At 34.1% G+C, this 14,419-nt stretch overlaps 1 protein-coding gene across 5 annotated transcripts in view; it reads left to right on the top strand.

Annotated features, from left to right (window-relative positions):
- The window catches only part of lepr (leptin receptor), a 59,211-nt gene extending 44,996 nt beyond the window's left edge, over window positions 1–14,215 (top strand). For 4 of the 5 annotated variants that reach the window (XM_067459793.1, XM_067459794.1, XM_067459792.1 and 1 more), the window contains 12 exons: window positions 758–1,030; window positions 1,120–1,228; window positions 1,317–1,540; window positions 2,523–2,674; window positions 3,017–3,170; window positions 7,988–8,070; window positions 8,181–8,397; window positions 8,775–8,978; window positions 9,614–9,691; window positions 9,938–10,031; window positions 12,218–12,293; window positions 12,609–14,215. In XM_067459793.1, the coding sequence (XP_067315894.1) occupies window positions 758–1,030; window positions 1,120–1,228; window positions 1,317–1,540; window positions 2,523–2,674; window positions 3,017–3,170; window positions 7,988–8,070; window positions 8,181–8,397; window positions 8,775–8,978; window positions 9,614–9,691; window positions 9,938–10,031; window positions 12,218–12,293; window positions 12,609–13,370 (2,426 nt within the window). In that variant the 3' untranslated portion in view covers window positions 13,371–14,215. The remainder of the gene's footprint in view (window positions 1–757; window positions 1,031–1,119; window positions 1,229–1,316; window positions 1,541–2,522; window positions 2,675–3,016; window positions 3,171–7,987; window positions 8,071–8,180; window positions 8,398–8,774; window positions 8,979–9,613; window positions 9,692–9,937; window positions 10,032–12,217; window positions 12,294–12,608) is intronic. The other variant, XM_067459791.1, reaches the window with a different exon arrangement.
- The last annotated feature ends 204 nt before the right edge of the window (window positions 14,216–14,419 follow it).

The raw sequence follows: 14,419 nt of genomic DNA, 5'->3' as shown, positions 1-14,419 counted from the left end.
TGAATGAGAGTATGAGCCGAAACGAATGCACGTGCAGGCCATAGACATCCGTTAACATTAGTAAACATAGATGACGTCACGGGTTTTTCTATAAAAGAAAGAACGCAGCCTTCGTATGTAGACCCAAGCAGTTTATATATTTATAATACTTACTGAAATATATTTCATATTATTTTATTAATTTTGTATTAGTTGTTTGAAAAGTAAAAAAAGAAATTGGTCGGTCTTAATGCAAATTTACAACCGGCAAGTCGGTCGGACTAAAAGGGAAAAAAATAAATAATTTGAGTCGGCCCTAAAATGACAGGGTCGGTCGGGTTACGGCAAACAAGAATATTTTTAAGGATGGCCTAAACCTGGTAAAAATGACCGGTGGCCAATGGAGAAAAGTCTTATTTTGCCCTCCGGGTGGGCAAATAAGTCCACAAGATGACATCCCAAACCCTGTATATTTAAAAATTTGGTGGTAGAGGGAGGTTAAATGAAAACAGAAGTTATACACACCAAAATGTTCTTTGCATTTAGATTAGGTTTGGATTTCAGCATAATAGGGATACTTCACTGAATGGCCAATTCCACATTCATATTGTATTTAATTTTGATCCATTTCAACTGAGGTATTTTTTATTTTAAATACATGTTCATGTATGTATGCCAATCTCTGGACTTTTCTAAAGTTTGATTTATTTATTTGTATATGTACTGCTCAAAATGCCTGGTTTGATTTCTTTTTTCTATATTTCTCTGCTCCTCACAGTCAGTTACATCCCTGCTGAAGTCTTCATGACACCTGGGTCAGAGGTAACGGTTTATGCCGTCTTTCACAACCGCAGCTGGAGTGCGGGTAAAGCTGTGTGGATGCTAAACGGGCAGGAGAAGATTCCAGAAAGCCAGTACAGGGTAATCAACGAGCAAGTTAGTGCAGTCACTATAAAGGTAGATGAACCCAGGTTTGATACCCTGATGTCCTGCCACTTGGGGGGAGAGCGGTTTAAATGCCCCATCGCCTATGGCAAAATATACACAGAAGGTAGGCTATGAAATATGCAGGACAAGACAGTTAATAAAATGTTGCTTATTAAAAAACTAGAAAATTTAAAATGCTCTTTTTTCCTTCAGGGACGTTTAATGCAGATATTACCTGCAAGAGCACAGTTTCAGAGGTGGACACCTCTCTGGAGTGTGAGTGGAATAAAAGTGCTTGGGCACTGGTCAGACTATTTTACAGGTATGAACACAATCATAGCTTATCAATTTTCTATTGCCATCAGATTGTTTGTTTCACAGATGCTAAAGATCTTACATTTTTGTTATAGACAATATATATCAATATGTGAAAACATATCAAAGATGCAGGGCAGTGAAGAAGCTGAAGAAAACATGTCTTTGGTAAAGGAGTACCAATCTCGACCAGGAGACTACAAAAAAATCACTTTAAGCAACCTTAGCTTGTACTCTTGCTACAAAATCTGGTTGGAAGTGGAAGGAGGACGTGGCAAAGTGAGATCATTTCCTGTCTATGTTGCGCCAATTGACCATGGTGAGTTTCAAAGATCTCCAGCAGCATTTTGATCCAAACTCCTAAGTTATAAGTGCTCTGTTGGTTTTCAATCACAGACTGAATTACTGTCTAAAAAACAAAACTGGAATCTATCACTGAAAATTAAATATATCTATATATTATAATATTATTTTTAATTAAATATTAGTGCTTTTTGAAATGTAAATATAATTCAATATATCTAGAAATATAAACACCTGTTCAAAAGTTTTGAATCTGTAAGTTCCTTTTTAATCCCTTCTATTTTAACCATTTTATAGTGCTTTTTAATGGCAAAACTGAATTTCCATTTTCATTACTCTAGTCTTCCATTGATAAATAGGAAGGATTCATTTTATATGTATGCATGTACTTAATTTAAAAAGATCTCTTCATCAAGGCAACTGTTAGTGGGTAGGATATATTAGACAGCGAAACATTTTGTCCTCAAAGTTGATGTTTTAAAAGCAGGAAAAATAGGTAAGCGTTAGTATTTGAGTGAGATTGACAAAGGCCAAATTGTGATGGCTAGTCATCTGAGTCAGTGCATCTCCAAAACTGCAGCTCTTATGAGGTGTTCCCGGTCTGTAGTGGTCAGTATCTATCAAAAGTGGTCCAAGGAAGGGACAGTGAACTGGTGACAGGGTCATTGGGCGGTCAAGGCTCATTGATGCAGGTGAGGAATGAAGGCTGGCCCGTGTGGTCCGATCAAACAGACAAGCAACTGTAGCTCAAATTGCTCAAGAAGTTAATGCTGGTTCTGATAGAAAGGTGTCAGAATACACAGTGCATCGCATTTTGATGCGTATGTGGCTGCATAGCCAAAAGACCAGTTACGGTGCCCGGTGCTGACCCTGTCCACCACCGAAACCACCAACAATGTCTTTACTGTCACTTTTAATCAGTTTAAGGCATCAAATTCATGCCACTATTCATGTTGCAAACTGAGATGATTATCAACTTCCCTCTGTGTTTTTTCCAGTGAAACCATTTCCTCCCTCAGTCCTTGAAGCGATCACTTTGCCCAACAAAACCTTAAGCGTAAAGTGGGAACATCCCGATTTACTTGTATACAAAATGCAGTATGAGCTGCGCTTCGTGCCTTTGGGTGGGATGGCAAATACGCAATGGAAGGTAAGAAATTGTTTCTGGAAGATGGGGTCTCAGGTGGACAGTGAAACCAGAATGCTGAATAAAATATATTTGAGCAAATGCTTCATGCATAGTGCTCAATCACAGAGGGCAGGCAATGAATTACTGATCTGTTTATCTGTATAATTGAGATGTTTTGGTTTGAAATAAGCTGAAGTGATTCTAAATTAGTTAAATGGACATCTTATTATGCCCACTAAACCTCTTAGAACTTTATTTTCAATTTATCCTTTTTAGATTTCAGAAGGAAGGTTGCACTCTGTACTCAGGGATCATTTCGCAATTTTCTCTGGCATTTACAGAAGTGTGTTATGTCTTTTACAGGTCATCAGTTCTCTGTTGGAAGCACAGGCAGAGATTCCGCTTGAAGATTCTTGTGTTCAGTTTAAAGTAGAAGTTTGCTGTAAAAGACTGAATGGCTCTGGATACTGGAGCAACTGGAGTGGGAGTCACACTTCGACTGTTTACAACAGGAAAGGTAAAGTTATCAGTATAGTTGTGGTACTATTATTTATGTAATACAGAAGTCTTCATTTTCTCCTGATCTCAACATAGCAATAGTTGTCTCCCATTAAATGTCCTCACAAATACAGCTATGCATTGCTCATCAATTATCTGGTCATTCGCAATCAATTTATCTCTTAAACGTCATTCTATAACCACGCAGACGCCAATCGATCACAAAAAAAATCAACATTGTAAAAAAAACTACTTTAGTATTTTTTGTAGTCAATGTATGTTTTTTTCCTGTGGGCTTTTTGTTTTTCTATGCATTTTTTTTTTTTTGCATCGTAAAATAATACTTTTAGTTTGCCTTTTTTTGCTAACCAAGTTTAGTGTTTAGATCTTCCCTCATATTTTAATTTTTTAAAACATATAAAATGGTTTAATCAAACTTGTAGGGTCATTAAAAACAAATATCATCTTGGACATCAGTTTTGGCCACTATTGTATAACAATTTTTTTTTTTTATTATATATATATATATATATATATATATATATATATATATATATATATATATATATATATATATATATATATATATATATATATATGTCAAAATGTTTTCCTGGAAGGGAAGATTTCAACAAAAATTAATATAAGCATTTGCCTCCATATATATATATATATATATATATATATATATATATATATATATATATATATATATATATATATATATATATATATATATATATATATATATATATATATATATATATATATATATATATATATATATATATATATATATATATATATATATATATATATATATATATATATATATATATATATATATATATATATATATATATATATATATATATATATATATATATATATATATATATATATATATATATATATATATATATATATATATATATATATATATATATATATATATATATATATATATATATATATATATATATATATATATATATATATATATATATATATATATATATATATATATATATATATATATATATATATATATATATATATATATATATATATATATATATATATATATATATATATATATATATATATATATATATATATATATATATATATATATATATATATATATATATATATATATATATATATATATATATATATATATATATATATATATATATATATATATATATATATATATATATATATATATATATATATATATATATATATGGAGGCAAATGCTTTTATTAATTTTTGTTGAAATCTTCCCTTCCAGGAAAACATTTTGACAGATTTAATGTTAAATAGCTTTGGCGTGTCTTTAAGATTCTGAGTTATGACCTCTTGCCATGGGGAAAATACATGGGAAATTCATCACATTTCACTTGTATTTAAAGACAAGGAATTTGAGGCAAAAAGTTATTAAGTTAGATATTCCCAAGCAATATTTGTGATGAAACCCACAGTACTTTGTCAATATATATGTCAACAGCATAAAACAAACACTAAATCAATGAAAAGACCGAACTGGACCTGGTGAAAAGAATGTGCAGCTGAACCTGCTAGCTTTTAGACAAGGGTTAAAAAAATACAAACAATTAAAAAGATAAAATAGAATAAACCATTCTTTCATCTTGGCCTTGGTGACAAATGTGATTCTTCACTTATACTGAACACACACCTGCATCATAATAGCCATTTGTATGTACATGAGTCATGAGCACTGAGTCATGAGCACAACATATTCAGATGGCTGAGGATGAGAGTTTAAAATGGTTTTTTATTGTTTTATTTTAGCTGTCTTAAACTTACAGAAACCCTGAATATGAGTTACTCAGTGGTTTAAAGGTTTGAAGTTATTTAGCTTTTAGTATGACTGTGTTAGCCTTAAAGTTATGAATAAGCTGATATGTTCCAAAACAATGACAAAATTTGCATTTCAGAGACATAAGCATTCAAAACTTACAGTCTCTCACTTCTGTTAAAACAAATGACAGATTTGGATGAAATCATCATCGCAGACTTCACTCTCTCATCAAATCTTCTGTCCAATCAAAATGCTCTCTAGAATCTAAAGCCCGCCCCCTACACTGCCACTGCTGAAGTTGCGGCTGAAACCGGTCAGTTGGTCACACATTTACTAATTTCTACATGGTGAAAGGCACATAGCACACTATATATGCGATAGGAAACGATTCAGTGTAAACATGCTTTCATTTGAGGCAAATAAAGTCTGTTTTCACTTTAGTTTCAGGCACCGCAGCAGCGCGAACACACACCAACAGCTCTGGTCTAAATTTAGACAACAGACACAAGAGCGCAGCGCGGATTATATGCGTGAGTCGGCGCAAACAACAAACATATCGACCCATTTGAATTCAGCACAGAATGCTGCATTTCAAAGCGATATGGAGGAGATTATGATGATAAACAGTTAGAGGAAACTGGCTTTACCAAACGGAAAGGCTCTATTTAAACTGTATATTAACGAAACGCTATTGGCTGTTTCAAAAAAGGGGAGGAGCTGCTAGCAGCTGGAGCCGTTTCAGGGGAAATTACGCCAACACAATGAATAATGCGGAATGTTTCAAGGCACTTCAGTGGGCTTTTAATTTGTCAGTGTGATTGTAATCATTTAAATGGCTCTGGGTATATTAATTGGCTTTGTCTTTAGAAAGTTTTGGGAAAAAAATTATGCTAGATAATTTTATAAATAATCCTTTAGGATTAATGGAAACTGTACTACACACCACCCACCATGAATTCCTAAATTGGAAGGCAACTGCTGGAGTGAAGATCAGTATATACTTGCAACACCATTTGTCAGCTCTTCACAGAACCTTTCTAAAATCTTTACCATGGTGTAGAGGTGTGTTCTAGAGCCAGAACTCATGCTGAGATATTTTTCAGAAGAAACTATTTCTGGCAGAGTGCCATCAGCATTTCAGGGCCTTCAGTTAATCTCAGTCATTTTTCTCTGTTGCAATAAGTAGGCTATGGAAAATTGCTATACCTTCTTTCTTAGGTAAGGGAAGACTTAACTGGAGGTTTGTCAAAAGGTATGCTAGTTATAGATAATAGAGAAATATGAGCTTTCTAGCTAAATTACAAAAAATGTGCCAGTCATAGCCTCGAGGACAGCGCTCCGACATACAGTATGTTATTATGAAATTCAAATGATAAATTCCGTTTTGACATTCTTTAATGTGAGAGATCACTGTATCTAGACCTATGATCTTTGTGTGTCAGTTCGGGGGCACGGCACGTGAGTGAATGCGATCATCTCTTCCTAAAGAATAAACATGAATTAATATTTCTTAAGGTATGTTGAGGATGAATTACAACCTGAATCAATATATCATATGTTGTGTAATCGCTCAATCTGTGTTTGAACCGCGGAGTAGCATCACATTTACCTCAGGCAAGTCATTCAGAGTCCACAGCTGTTAGTTCACTTAGAGAAACGAAATCTTTTACTGAATATATGCACTATATTAGCCTATGTAATCCCTATATAGTTTAAAGCATTATCTTAAATTAATTAAATTATAACTAAAAGTTTTTTTAACGGACAGACAATTTTTTCCCCTCTAATCCACTGTTGAATAAAAATAAATAAAAAGCAATTTTGTAAAACTGCTGTACCGAACCTTGACTTCAAAACCGAGGTACAGTTTTGTGTACCGTTATACCCCTAATATATACAATTTATTTAAGAACATGAAGGGACCAGTAAATTCTGTTTAGGTTTGCAGGGTTTGTAGGTGCTTAAAGGAACTATATGTAAGAAAGGTATTTCAACTAATCATAAAATGGCCCTGATATGTCACTAGACATTAAGAAATCATGTTAATTTCAAATACTTCTATCACTGACAACAGTAGTCCAGCCAGGATATTGTCATTTAAAAGTTGTTGTTGGAGACCTCAACTGATGTTGATGTTTGACATTTTGTGTTTTGTCCTGAAGCACCACCCTCCACCTATCTACCAATCACAAAGTCAGTATTGTTTGGGCATCCGGGTTGCCAGATCTGCTCTAGTTACCACAGCTGCAGCTACAAACGTTCCTGCTGGATCCTGCAGCCTATCTGGCAACCTCGAGTCAGGGTGGAGGGGGAGAGGGGATACACTCTCTACAGTCATTTGAAAGTGATTGCAGTACCAGTTTTGGCCACAATCTTACACACACTTTCTTCAAAGTGCTTAAATAACTTAGATTTTACTTTTTGCAACTTAAGTCCTGGAAAACCCTTGAAAACAGCTACATTTATGAAGAGGTACTTGAAAGAGGAAACTTGAAACCCACTTGAAACATTATAATGTTTTCTATTTCAAATAGATAGATTTTTTGAAAGAATCCTAAAAAATGTATCATGGTTTCAATACAAATATTATACAGCACAACTATTTTCAACATTAATAATAATATTTCTTGAGCACCACATCAGCACATTAGGATAATTTCTGTAGAATCATGTGACACTAAAGACTAGAGTAATGATGCTGAAAATTCAGCTTTGCCATTGCAAGAATAAATTATATTTTAAAACATATTAAAATAAACACATTATTTTAAATGTTAAAATATTCACAATATTCCTAAAAAAAACAGTTCCCCTCTTAATTCTTCCATACTTTCCCCATCCTCTCTTTTCTTGTCTCAGTAATAAAAAGAGCAAAAGACCAAAAATAAAAGTGAGACACAGTGAGATGTGGTCTATTAAAAAGAACACACTCAATTTCTGCTTTAATATACCTATTTTGAACATCATAGTGTCTTGAAAGTAATTATGATTATTATGCCTTATTTCAGCCCCAGAAATAGGACCGGACTTCTGGCGCATTATAGAAGAGGATCCTGCTAGGAGCGTGACAAATGTCACACTGATCTTTAAGGTTAGTAAAGATTGCAAAAAAAACAATTGTGTTATTAAAAAGTCTACTGTGTTTAAGCTTGAATGTTTTGTGTGTGTGTGTGTGTGTGTGTGTGTGTATGACAATTTTAGCAGCCTGTCCTAGCAGGAGATCCATATAGTTGTGTGGAGGGTTTTGTGATTAAGCACCAGACCTCAGGTGGAGCCGTGTGGTCAAAAGAAACAACCTTGATTCAGTTTCACTCATTCCAGTGGAGGAAGGAAGCACACACAGTCACCGTAAAGTCTCGCAACGCTTTGGGAATCTCTTCACGGAATAGCAACATGACGCTGTTATATCAACCCAAACGTGAGCTGACATGATCATTCCTGTAACATCACGCGAAATTCTTTCACAATGCATTTCCAATGTTTCTTTTGTTTGATATGCAAGGAGTTTTGTTTGCCTTCAAACGAAATATGTGTCTGTTTATGTGCCTAATGATGGTGTTTTAATTCATCCGGCCCTTCATTTTCTGGGGAATTGTTTTGATAGAATCTTAATGTTGTTTGGTTGGTGAAAGTGTTGTTGGGACAGAAGATTTGGATTAGTTATTACGTATATACAATGAAAGATAATAGGATACTCTGATATTTTGTTGCTGCTTGTTATTATCTGTTCCTACACATAGAGATAATAAAGACTCCCCTTTTATTTTGAATTAGTAATGTACTTTTCTTTTTTAGGACGATGTGTACGGTCGTTCAGCGCAGTTGCAAATGCGAGCTGTGTGCATCTCTCCTGGAGCCTGTTACCTGATGAACTGGTGCCTCAGTCATTTGTCATCGAGTGGTTAGACCTGAACAAAGACCCTGAACATGACGGATCTCTAACTGAGAGGCTACAGTGGGTCAGAGTTCAGTCCGCATCAAGGGATATCTCTCTTTGCCGTACGTTATTTTTGTTGATATTATTAGGGTTCCTATGCTTGTTTAAAAGTACTTCAAGTACTGGAAAGTATGTGAAATTGCTCGAATTGAAAATGAGGCACATTTTGTTAGAGTAGTATGGTGCTTTTACAAAAATTGGCCTTGTACCGCCAATCGCAGAACCAAACAGCGTTACTGCCTGGGGGGAAAGAGGGACAAACCTGAAAAAAGCGACATGAGCAAATGGATTGTGATTATGTGTAGACAGCGCTGTATGATGAACCATGAGAAATGTAGAGCTATTTAAAGGTATATTTTCACGCCAAAATTTTGTATTTCTGCTGTTTCTTCTTGTATTTCTGACCCTTATTTTTACATAGCTTACCCGCTTTATATATATATAATGTGCTTTGTAAAGTACTATATATATATTATAGAATATATATAGTACAGGAATAAGAAAGCTGCAAATTGCATCTCATTCAAACAAGCTCTCTCGTCCTCGGATTTGGTGTTCAAGAAAGAGTAAACCCTTTATTATAACAAAACATTCTCATTATTTCTACAGATTTTTATATCAGAACATGACACAAATAAAAAAAGTTTATCCATAGCAGTATAAATGATCTTTGACAGAATCATTTGCTTTTGTACAGGTCGTTTTTATGGCTCAGAGGAGTTCACATTGTATCCAGTGTTTGTGGATGGTGAGGGGGAGCCGGTTCGATACACAGGTGGGTTTTACAGCATTGAAATAATATTGTGATCAATTCACCAACTGAAGCCATTTTAACACACACTTGGTGTTTGGCAAATGGTCCCTGGTTCACATAATTCCAGTATTATCCAAAATATGAATTTATTGACTGACAACTGTGCTCATATTATATATAATAGCTATCTAATTGTTAGTCGATATATATATATATATGAAAATCATTTTGATCTGAATGAAAGGTGTCTTTTGTTTTGTCTTCCAGTTACTAAGGGCGACCCTGCTGCCTACATACTGCTACTGATCATTGCGTTCCTGTCTGTGGTGCTGTTTGTCACACTCATGATGTCACAAAACCAGTAAGATCTACAACTATCTTCTCATGGTCAGATAAAGATAGTTACAGTTTGCCCAGTGAGGTTCTTCAGGGGTCTGCCAAATATCTCAAACTGATTTTGGGAAATTATAAAATAATTTAGGGTTGTCGATTTAACACTTTAATTAAATGAGTTGGTTATGGAAAAATAAATTGAATAAAATAATTTAACACACACGTCCTTCCCCGCCACAGACCTAAGTCATCTTACATTTCATAGAGTTGAATGGTGAGGAACATATAAAGAAGAGCGTGATGGAGCCTATTGAAGTAGGCCTATGGGAAAAAGACTGCCTGGGAAAAAAGTTCCTGGGACAAATTGTTCTTGGTAATTTCGGTGGAAACGGGGCTAAGATCATCTTACATTTCATACAGTTAAATGGTGATGAACATATTAAGAAGGGCAACAGCAGCATGATGGAATGAAGTTTAAATCCCCCTAGAATTCAAGATATTAGGGCAAAATACCCCTGAATGAGTTTTTCTCTCATATTTATATAACATATAGATATATATTTACTAAATATCATGAGTAACTACCAATATCATGAGTGCTGTTTTTGTTCAAAATGCAAATGTAATATATATTACACCTGGGGTGGGTAACGTTGATCCAGAAAAGTTTTTACTCTTTACTCTTTTAAAGTTTGCTCCAACCCATAATTTAGTACAATTATGTGTAATAAATTTTATGTTGAATCCAATCAAATATTAAATTTTAAAGCTACTTTTTGTAATGTCTATTTGATGCTTTTATCATTTAACACAAAAAATGACTTTACATTTTTAATTAATTTCTCAGCCAAATTTGATGTGCTAATAACTTTCTTAAATGATTCTAATTAATTGGGACATTGTGTAATTAATTAGATAAAAAAATAACCTTTTGACAGCCCTAAATAATCTTTAAACCAAAATATATTAACTTCATACCAAAGCTGAAGTTAAAAAGCTTAAAGGTTAGATAAATGTTTTGTTCATATTAAAAGGAATTTAAGGTTAAATTATAATGTACAAGTATACAGTATGACTCAGTAATAAGGATTTAATTGCAGTCTTTCAAATGCAATGCCACTATCATGACGAAGTATGTCCTGTAAATGCATGAATATGCATGCCATGTTATTATAGTCTGGGAGCTTTAATGCTGCTGCTCTATTCACATATGGATAATGCATAAAAACAAGGCTAAAAAACTGACCTGAAAGAAAAATGTCAAATCAGATTACAAAATCACAGACAATCTGTTTATATACCTAGGTTACTTTTGTCTAGAGGAAGAACAAATTAAAAAGATGTAAGATGTTTGTTGGTAGCTACAGTGTATATTCGTTTTGTAAAAGTATGAATTAAAGCAAGGCATTGTAAGCTGATATGTATGGGATTTTGTTTGGTTGTATTGAATGTCTGATATAAAATACATAATTGTGTGAATAAGGAATGTAATATACATAAATTGCTGTAGTGATCCTTCTTCGCAAGGGTGTAATATTTCACAAGGTCTTGTAATGATAATTACTAAACAAATATATTGCTGCTCATCTGCTTAGACTTGATCACATGGTAATATCGTGACTGTGTACCACAAAAAAGGACATGCCGATTAAGCCTGTTTAAGGAGTGGCAAGTTTCCACACACGTGTGTGTATTTTATATATATATATATATATATATATATATATATATATATATATATATATATATATACTTTTTTTTCACCTTGTGAAAATACATATATATATATATATATTTTTTTTTTTTTATATTATTTTTATTATTATTAGTCTTCTACATGATCTCTCAGAAATCATTCAAATATGCTGATTTGGTGCTCAATAAACATTTATTTTTATTACTACATGTTGGAAACTTTTTTCTAACATTATAAATGTATTTCCTGTAACTTTTAATCAATTTAATGCTTCTTTGCTGAATAAAAGTTTTTCGCAACAACAAAAAAATGTACTAGCCCCAAACTTGAACATAGTGCATGCTTTAAAAAATATATACTGTTGGTGATAAAATCTGGATTTACTCTAGGCTGGATTTACTCAAACATTATATATTGGTCAAATTGTTGGTTTTGGAGGGTTAAAAACAATGTTAAAAATACTTCAGTACAACGACACTCTGCTCAAACTAATGTTCCTGTGATCCATCATCTTACAGGGTGAAAAAACTTGTGTGGAAGGATGTTCCAAATCCCAACAACTGCTCCTGGGCCAAAGGAATGGACTTCAGGCAGGTCAGTGTGGCCAATTTTTCCCCAATAAATAAATAAATATATATATATATATATATATTTTTTGAATGTGTTAAAAAAGTCTCTCCTCCTAACTTTACCTGCAGCATACTTCTTTACACAAATATATATATATATATATATATATATATATATATATATATATATATATATATATATATATATATATACACACTTTTTTTTAAGGGACAATGTACATTAATGAATTCATGAATGTAAATGTGCCCAAATTAACCCAAAGGCTAATTTTCAGTGGCAGTCCCTATAACAGTTATTGCATTTCCTTGCTCCTTGCAGATTGACACCATGGAGAACCTGTTCCCTCACTCAGAAGGTCTCACGGCCTGTCCACTGCTGCTGGTCTCTGAGAGCATCTGTGAGGTGGAAATCGAGAAATGTCATCCTCTCATACTTGAACATGAAAAAGACAATGAAGTACTCATTTATAACTCTGAAGACAAGGCAACCTCTGACTCTGCCCGTCTGGGAGACTCCTCTGAACCTTTATCACTGGAGGCTTCCACTGCTGCTGCTACCCCAGAGACATCAGGCCAGTCCTCGGTGACATACTCAACCATCCTCCTCTCCGATCAGCCCGCTCTCCTTCGAAAGCAGCAGGAGAGTCTGAGCAGCTCCAGCGACGAAGGCAACTTCTCTGCTAACAACTCAGACATTTCCGGCTCCTTCCCTGGAGGACTCTGGGAACTGGAGAACCACGTGTGCTCTGACGGCACCGATCCTCGCCATTCCAGCTCCTACAACTCCGTGGAAGAGTTCTCGGAAACATCAGAACAAGATTATGAAGCATCGGAAAGCACTTGTGTAGCCAAAGACCTCTACTACCTTGATATGAATGAGGAGGAGAAGCAGGACGAGGAGGAAGAAGAAGAGGATGAGGAAGCACAGGATGGACAGGATAAGAATGAAATGGTTATGAGAGTGGATGCCAGGCCTCTCCTGGAAGGCAAAAATGCCACAGACGTCGATTCCAATAATGTATCTCACAGCATTCCGCTTTATCTGCCTCAGTTTCGAACTGAATGCATTAATCCACCATGAAATAATGAGAACAGCACCACCTGGTGGTAATGTGTGATGATCTTATTTTCCCTGGATGGAAGTCCATAAAATTCCTCAGTGAATTTCCACTGGAGCTGCAGGACTGCATGGGGGGGATTCGGCGGGATTTTTATTGCATTTTTTTTTTTCTGATTAAAAAAAAACCCTGACTGCTGTTTAAAACGTTTTGTTTTTTTTAAGCTCCAGGCTGCACGATTTAGGGGAAAACATCTATTTACGTATTTTATGATTATACTGTATGACTATAAAGTACGGCATTATATAAAATTAGATTTATTATTAACATTTTATTAAGATTATTATTATTATTATTACTAAATGAAACATTGTAAGCAAAATAAGAAATATTACTATTGTACATGACAAATAAAACATTTAAGCAAACATATAATAATTATAATACTAATTTTGTTTTACAGTACAACTGTAAAATGACATTATTAATATTAATGGTCTTAAATTCTTAATTTTCAAAAATTAAACCACTGGGAAAAATCCACAGAACCCTTCTCTGCTGACAACAGAAGCTTCTTATTACAAGTTTGGGAAGATCTTTGGTGCGTTTTTACGCAACACACTCGAAATGAACCAGACACAGAGCAAATTTAGAGATAAGTTTGTGCTTTTACTGAAAAGACCAGATCATGAGCTGCTTGTGTGTTAAACAACACAGTGTGGCGCTTCACTCTGAAACATGCAGCGCATAACTAAATCACAGCCTTTGAGATTTGATAATCGCACTAAGCCATAGTGTGATTTTATCTTTATTTCCATTAATCGTGCAGCCCTACTTTCAACCTGTATCCACCATTATCTACCCTTCATTCCATCTTGAGTAAAACAACTGAAATGTTTCACCTCCTACCAACTGAGTGTTTTGAGATAACTCTTTTATAATCGTTTGACTCCCCTCTAATATTATACATTTGAAGGTTTACAGCCAGGTTTCCCAAGCTCAGTTGATAAGATCATCCAAGCACAGTTTAAACTCTGAATGTCTCTGATGGGTTGATCATCAGCCTGTCATT

This window comes from Pseudorasbora parva, chromosome 12 (genome assembly GCF_024679245.1).
Source record: "Pseudorasbora parva isolate DD20220531a chromosome 12, ASM2467924v1, whole genome shotgun sequence".
In the NCBI taxonomy this organism is placed as follows: Eukaryota; Metazoa; Chordata; class Actinopteri; order Cypriniformes; family Gobionidae; genus Pseudorasbora; species Pseudorasbora parva.
This window is presented reverse-complemented; position numbering and strand designations above follow the sequence as displayed.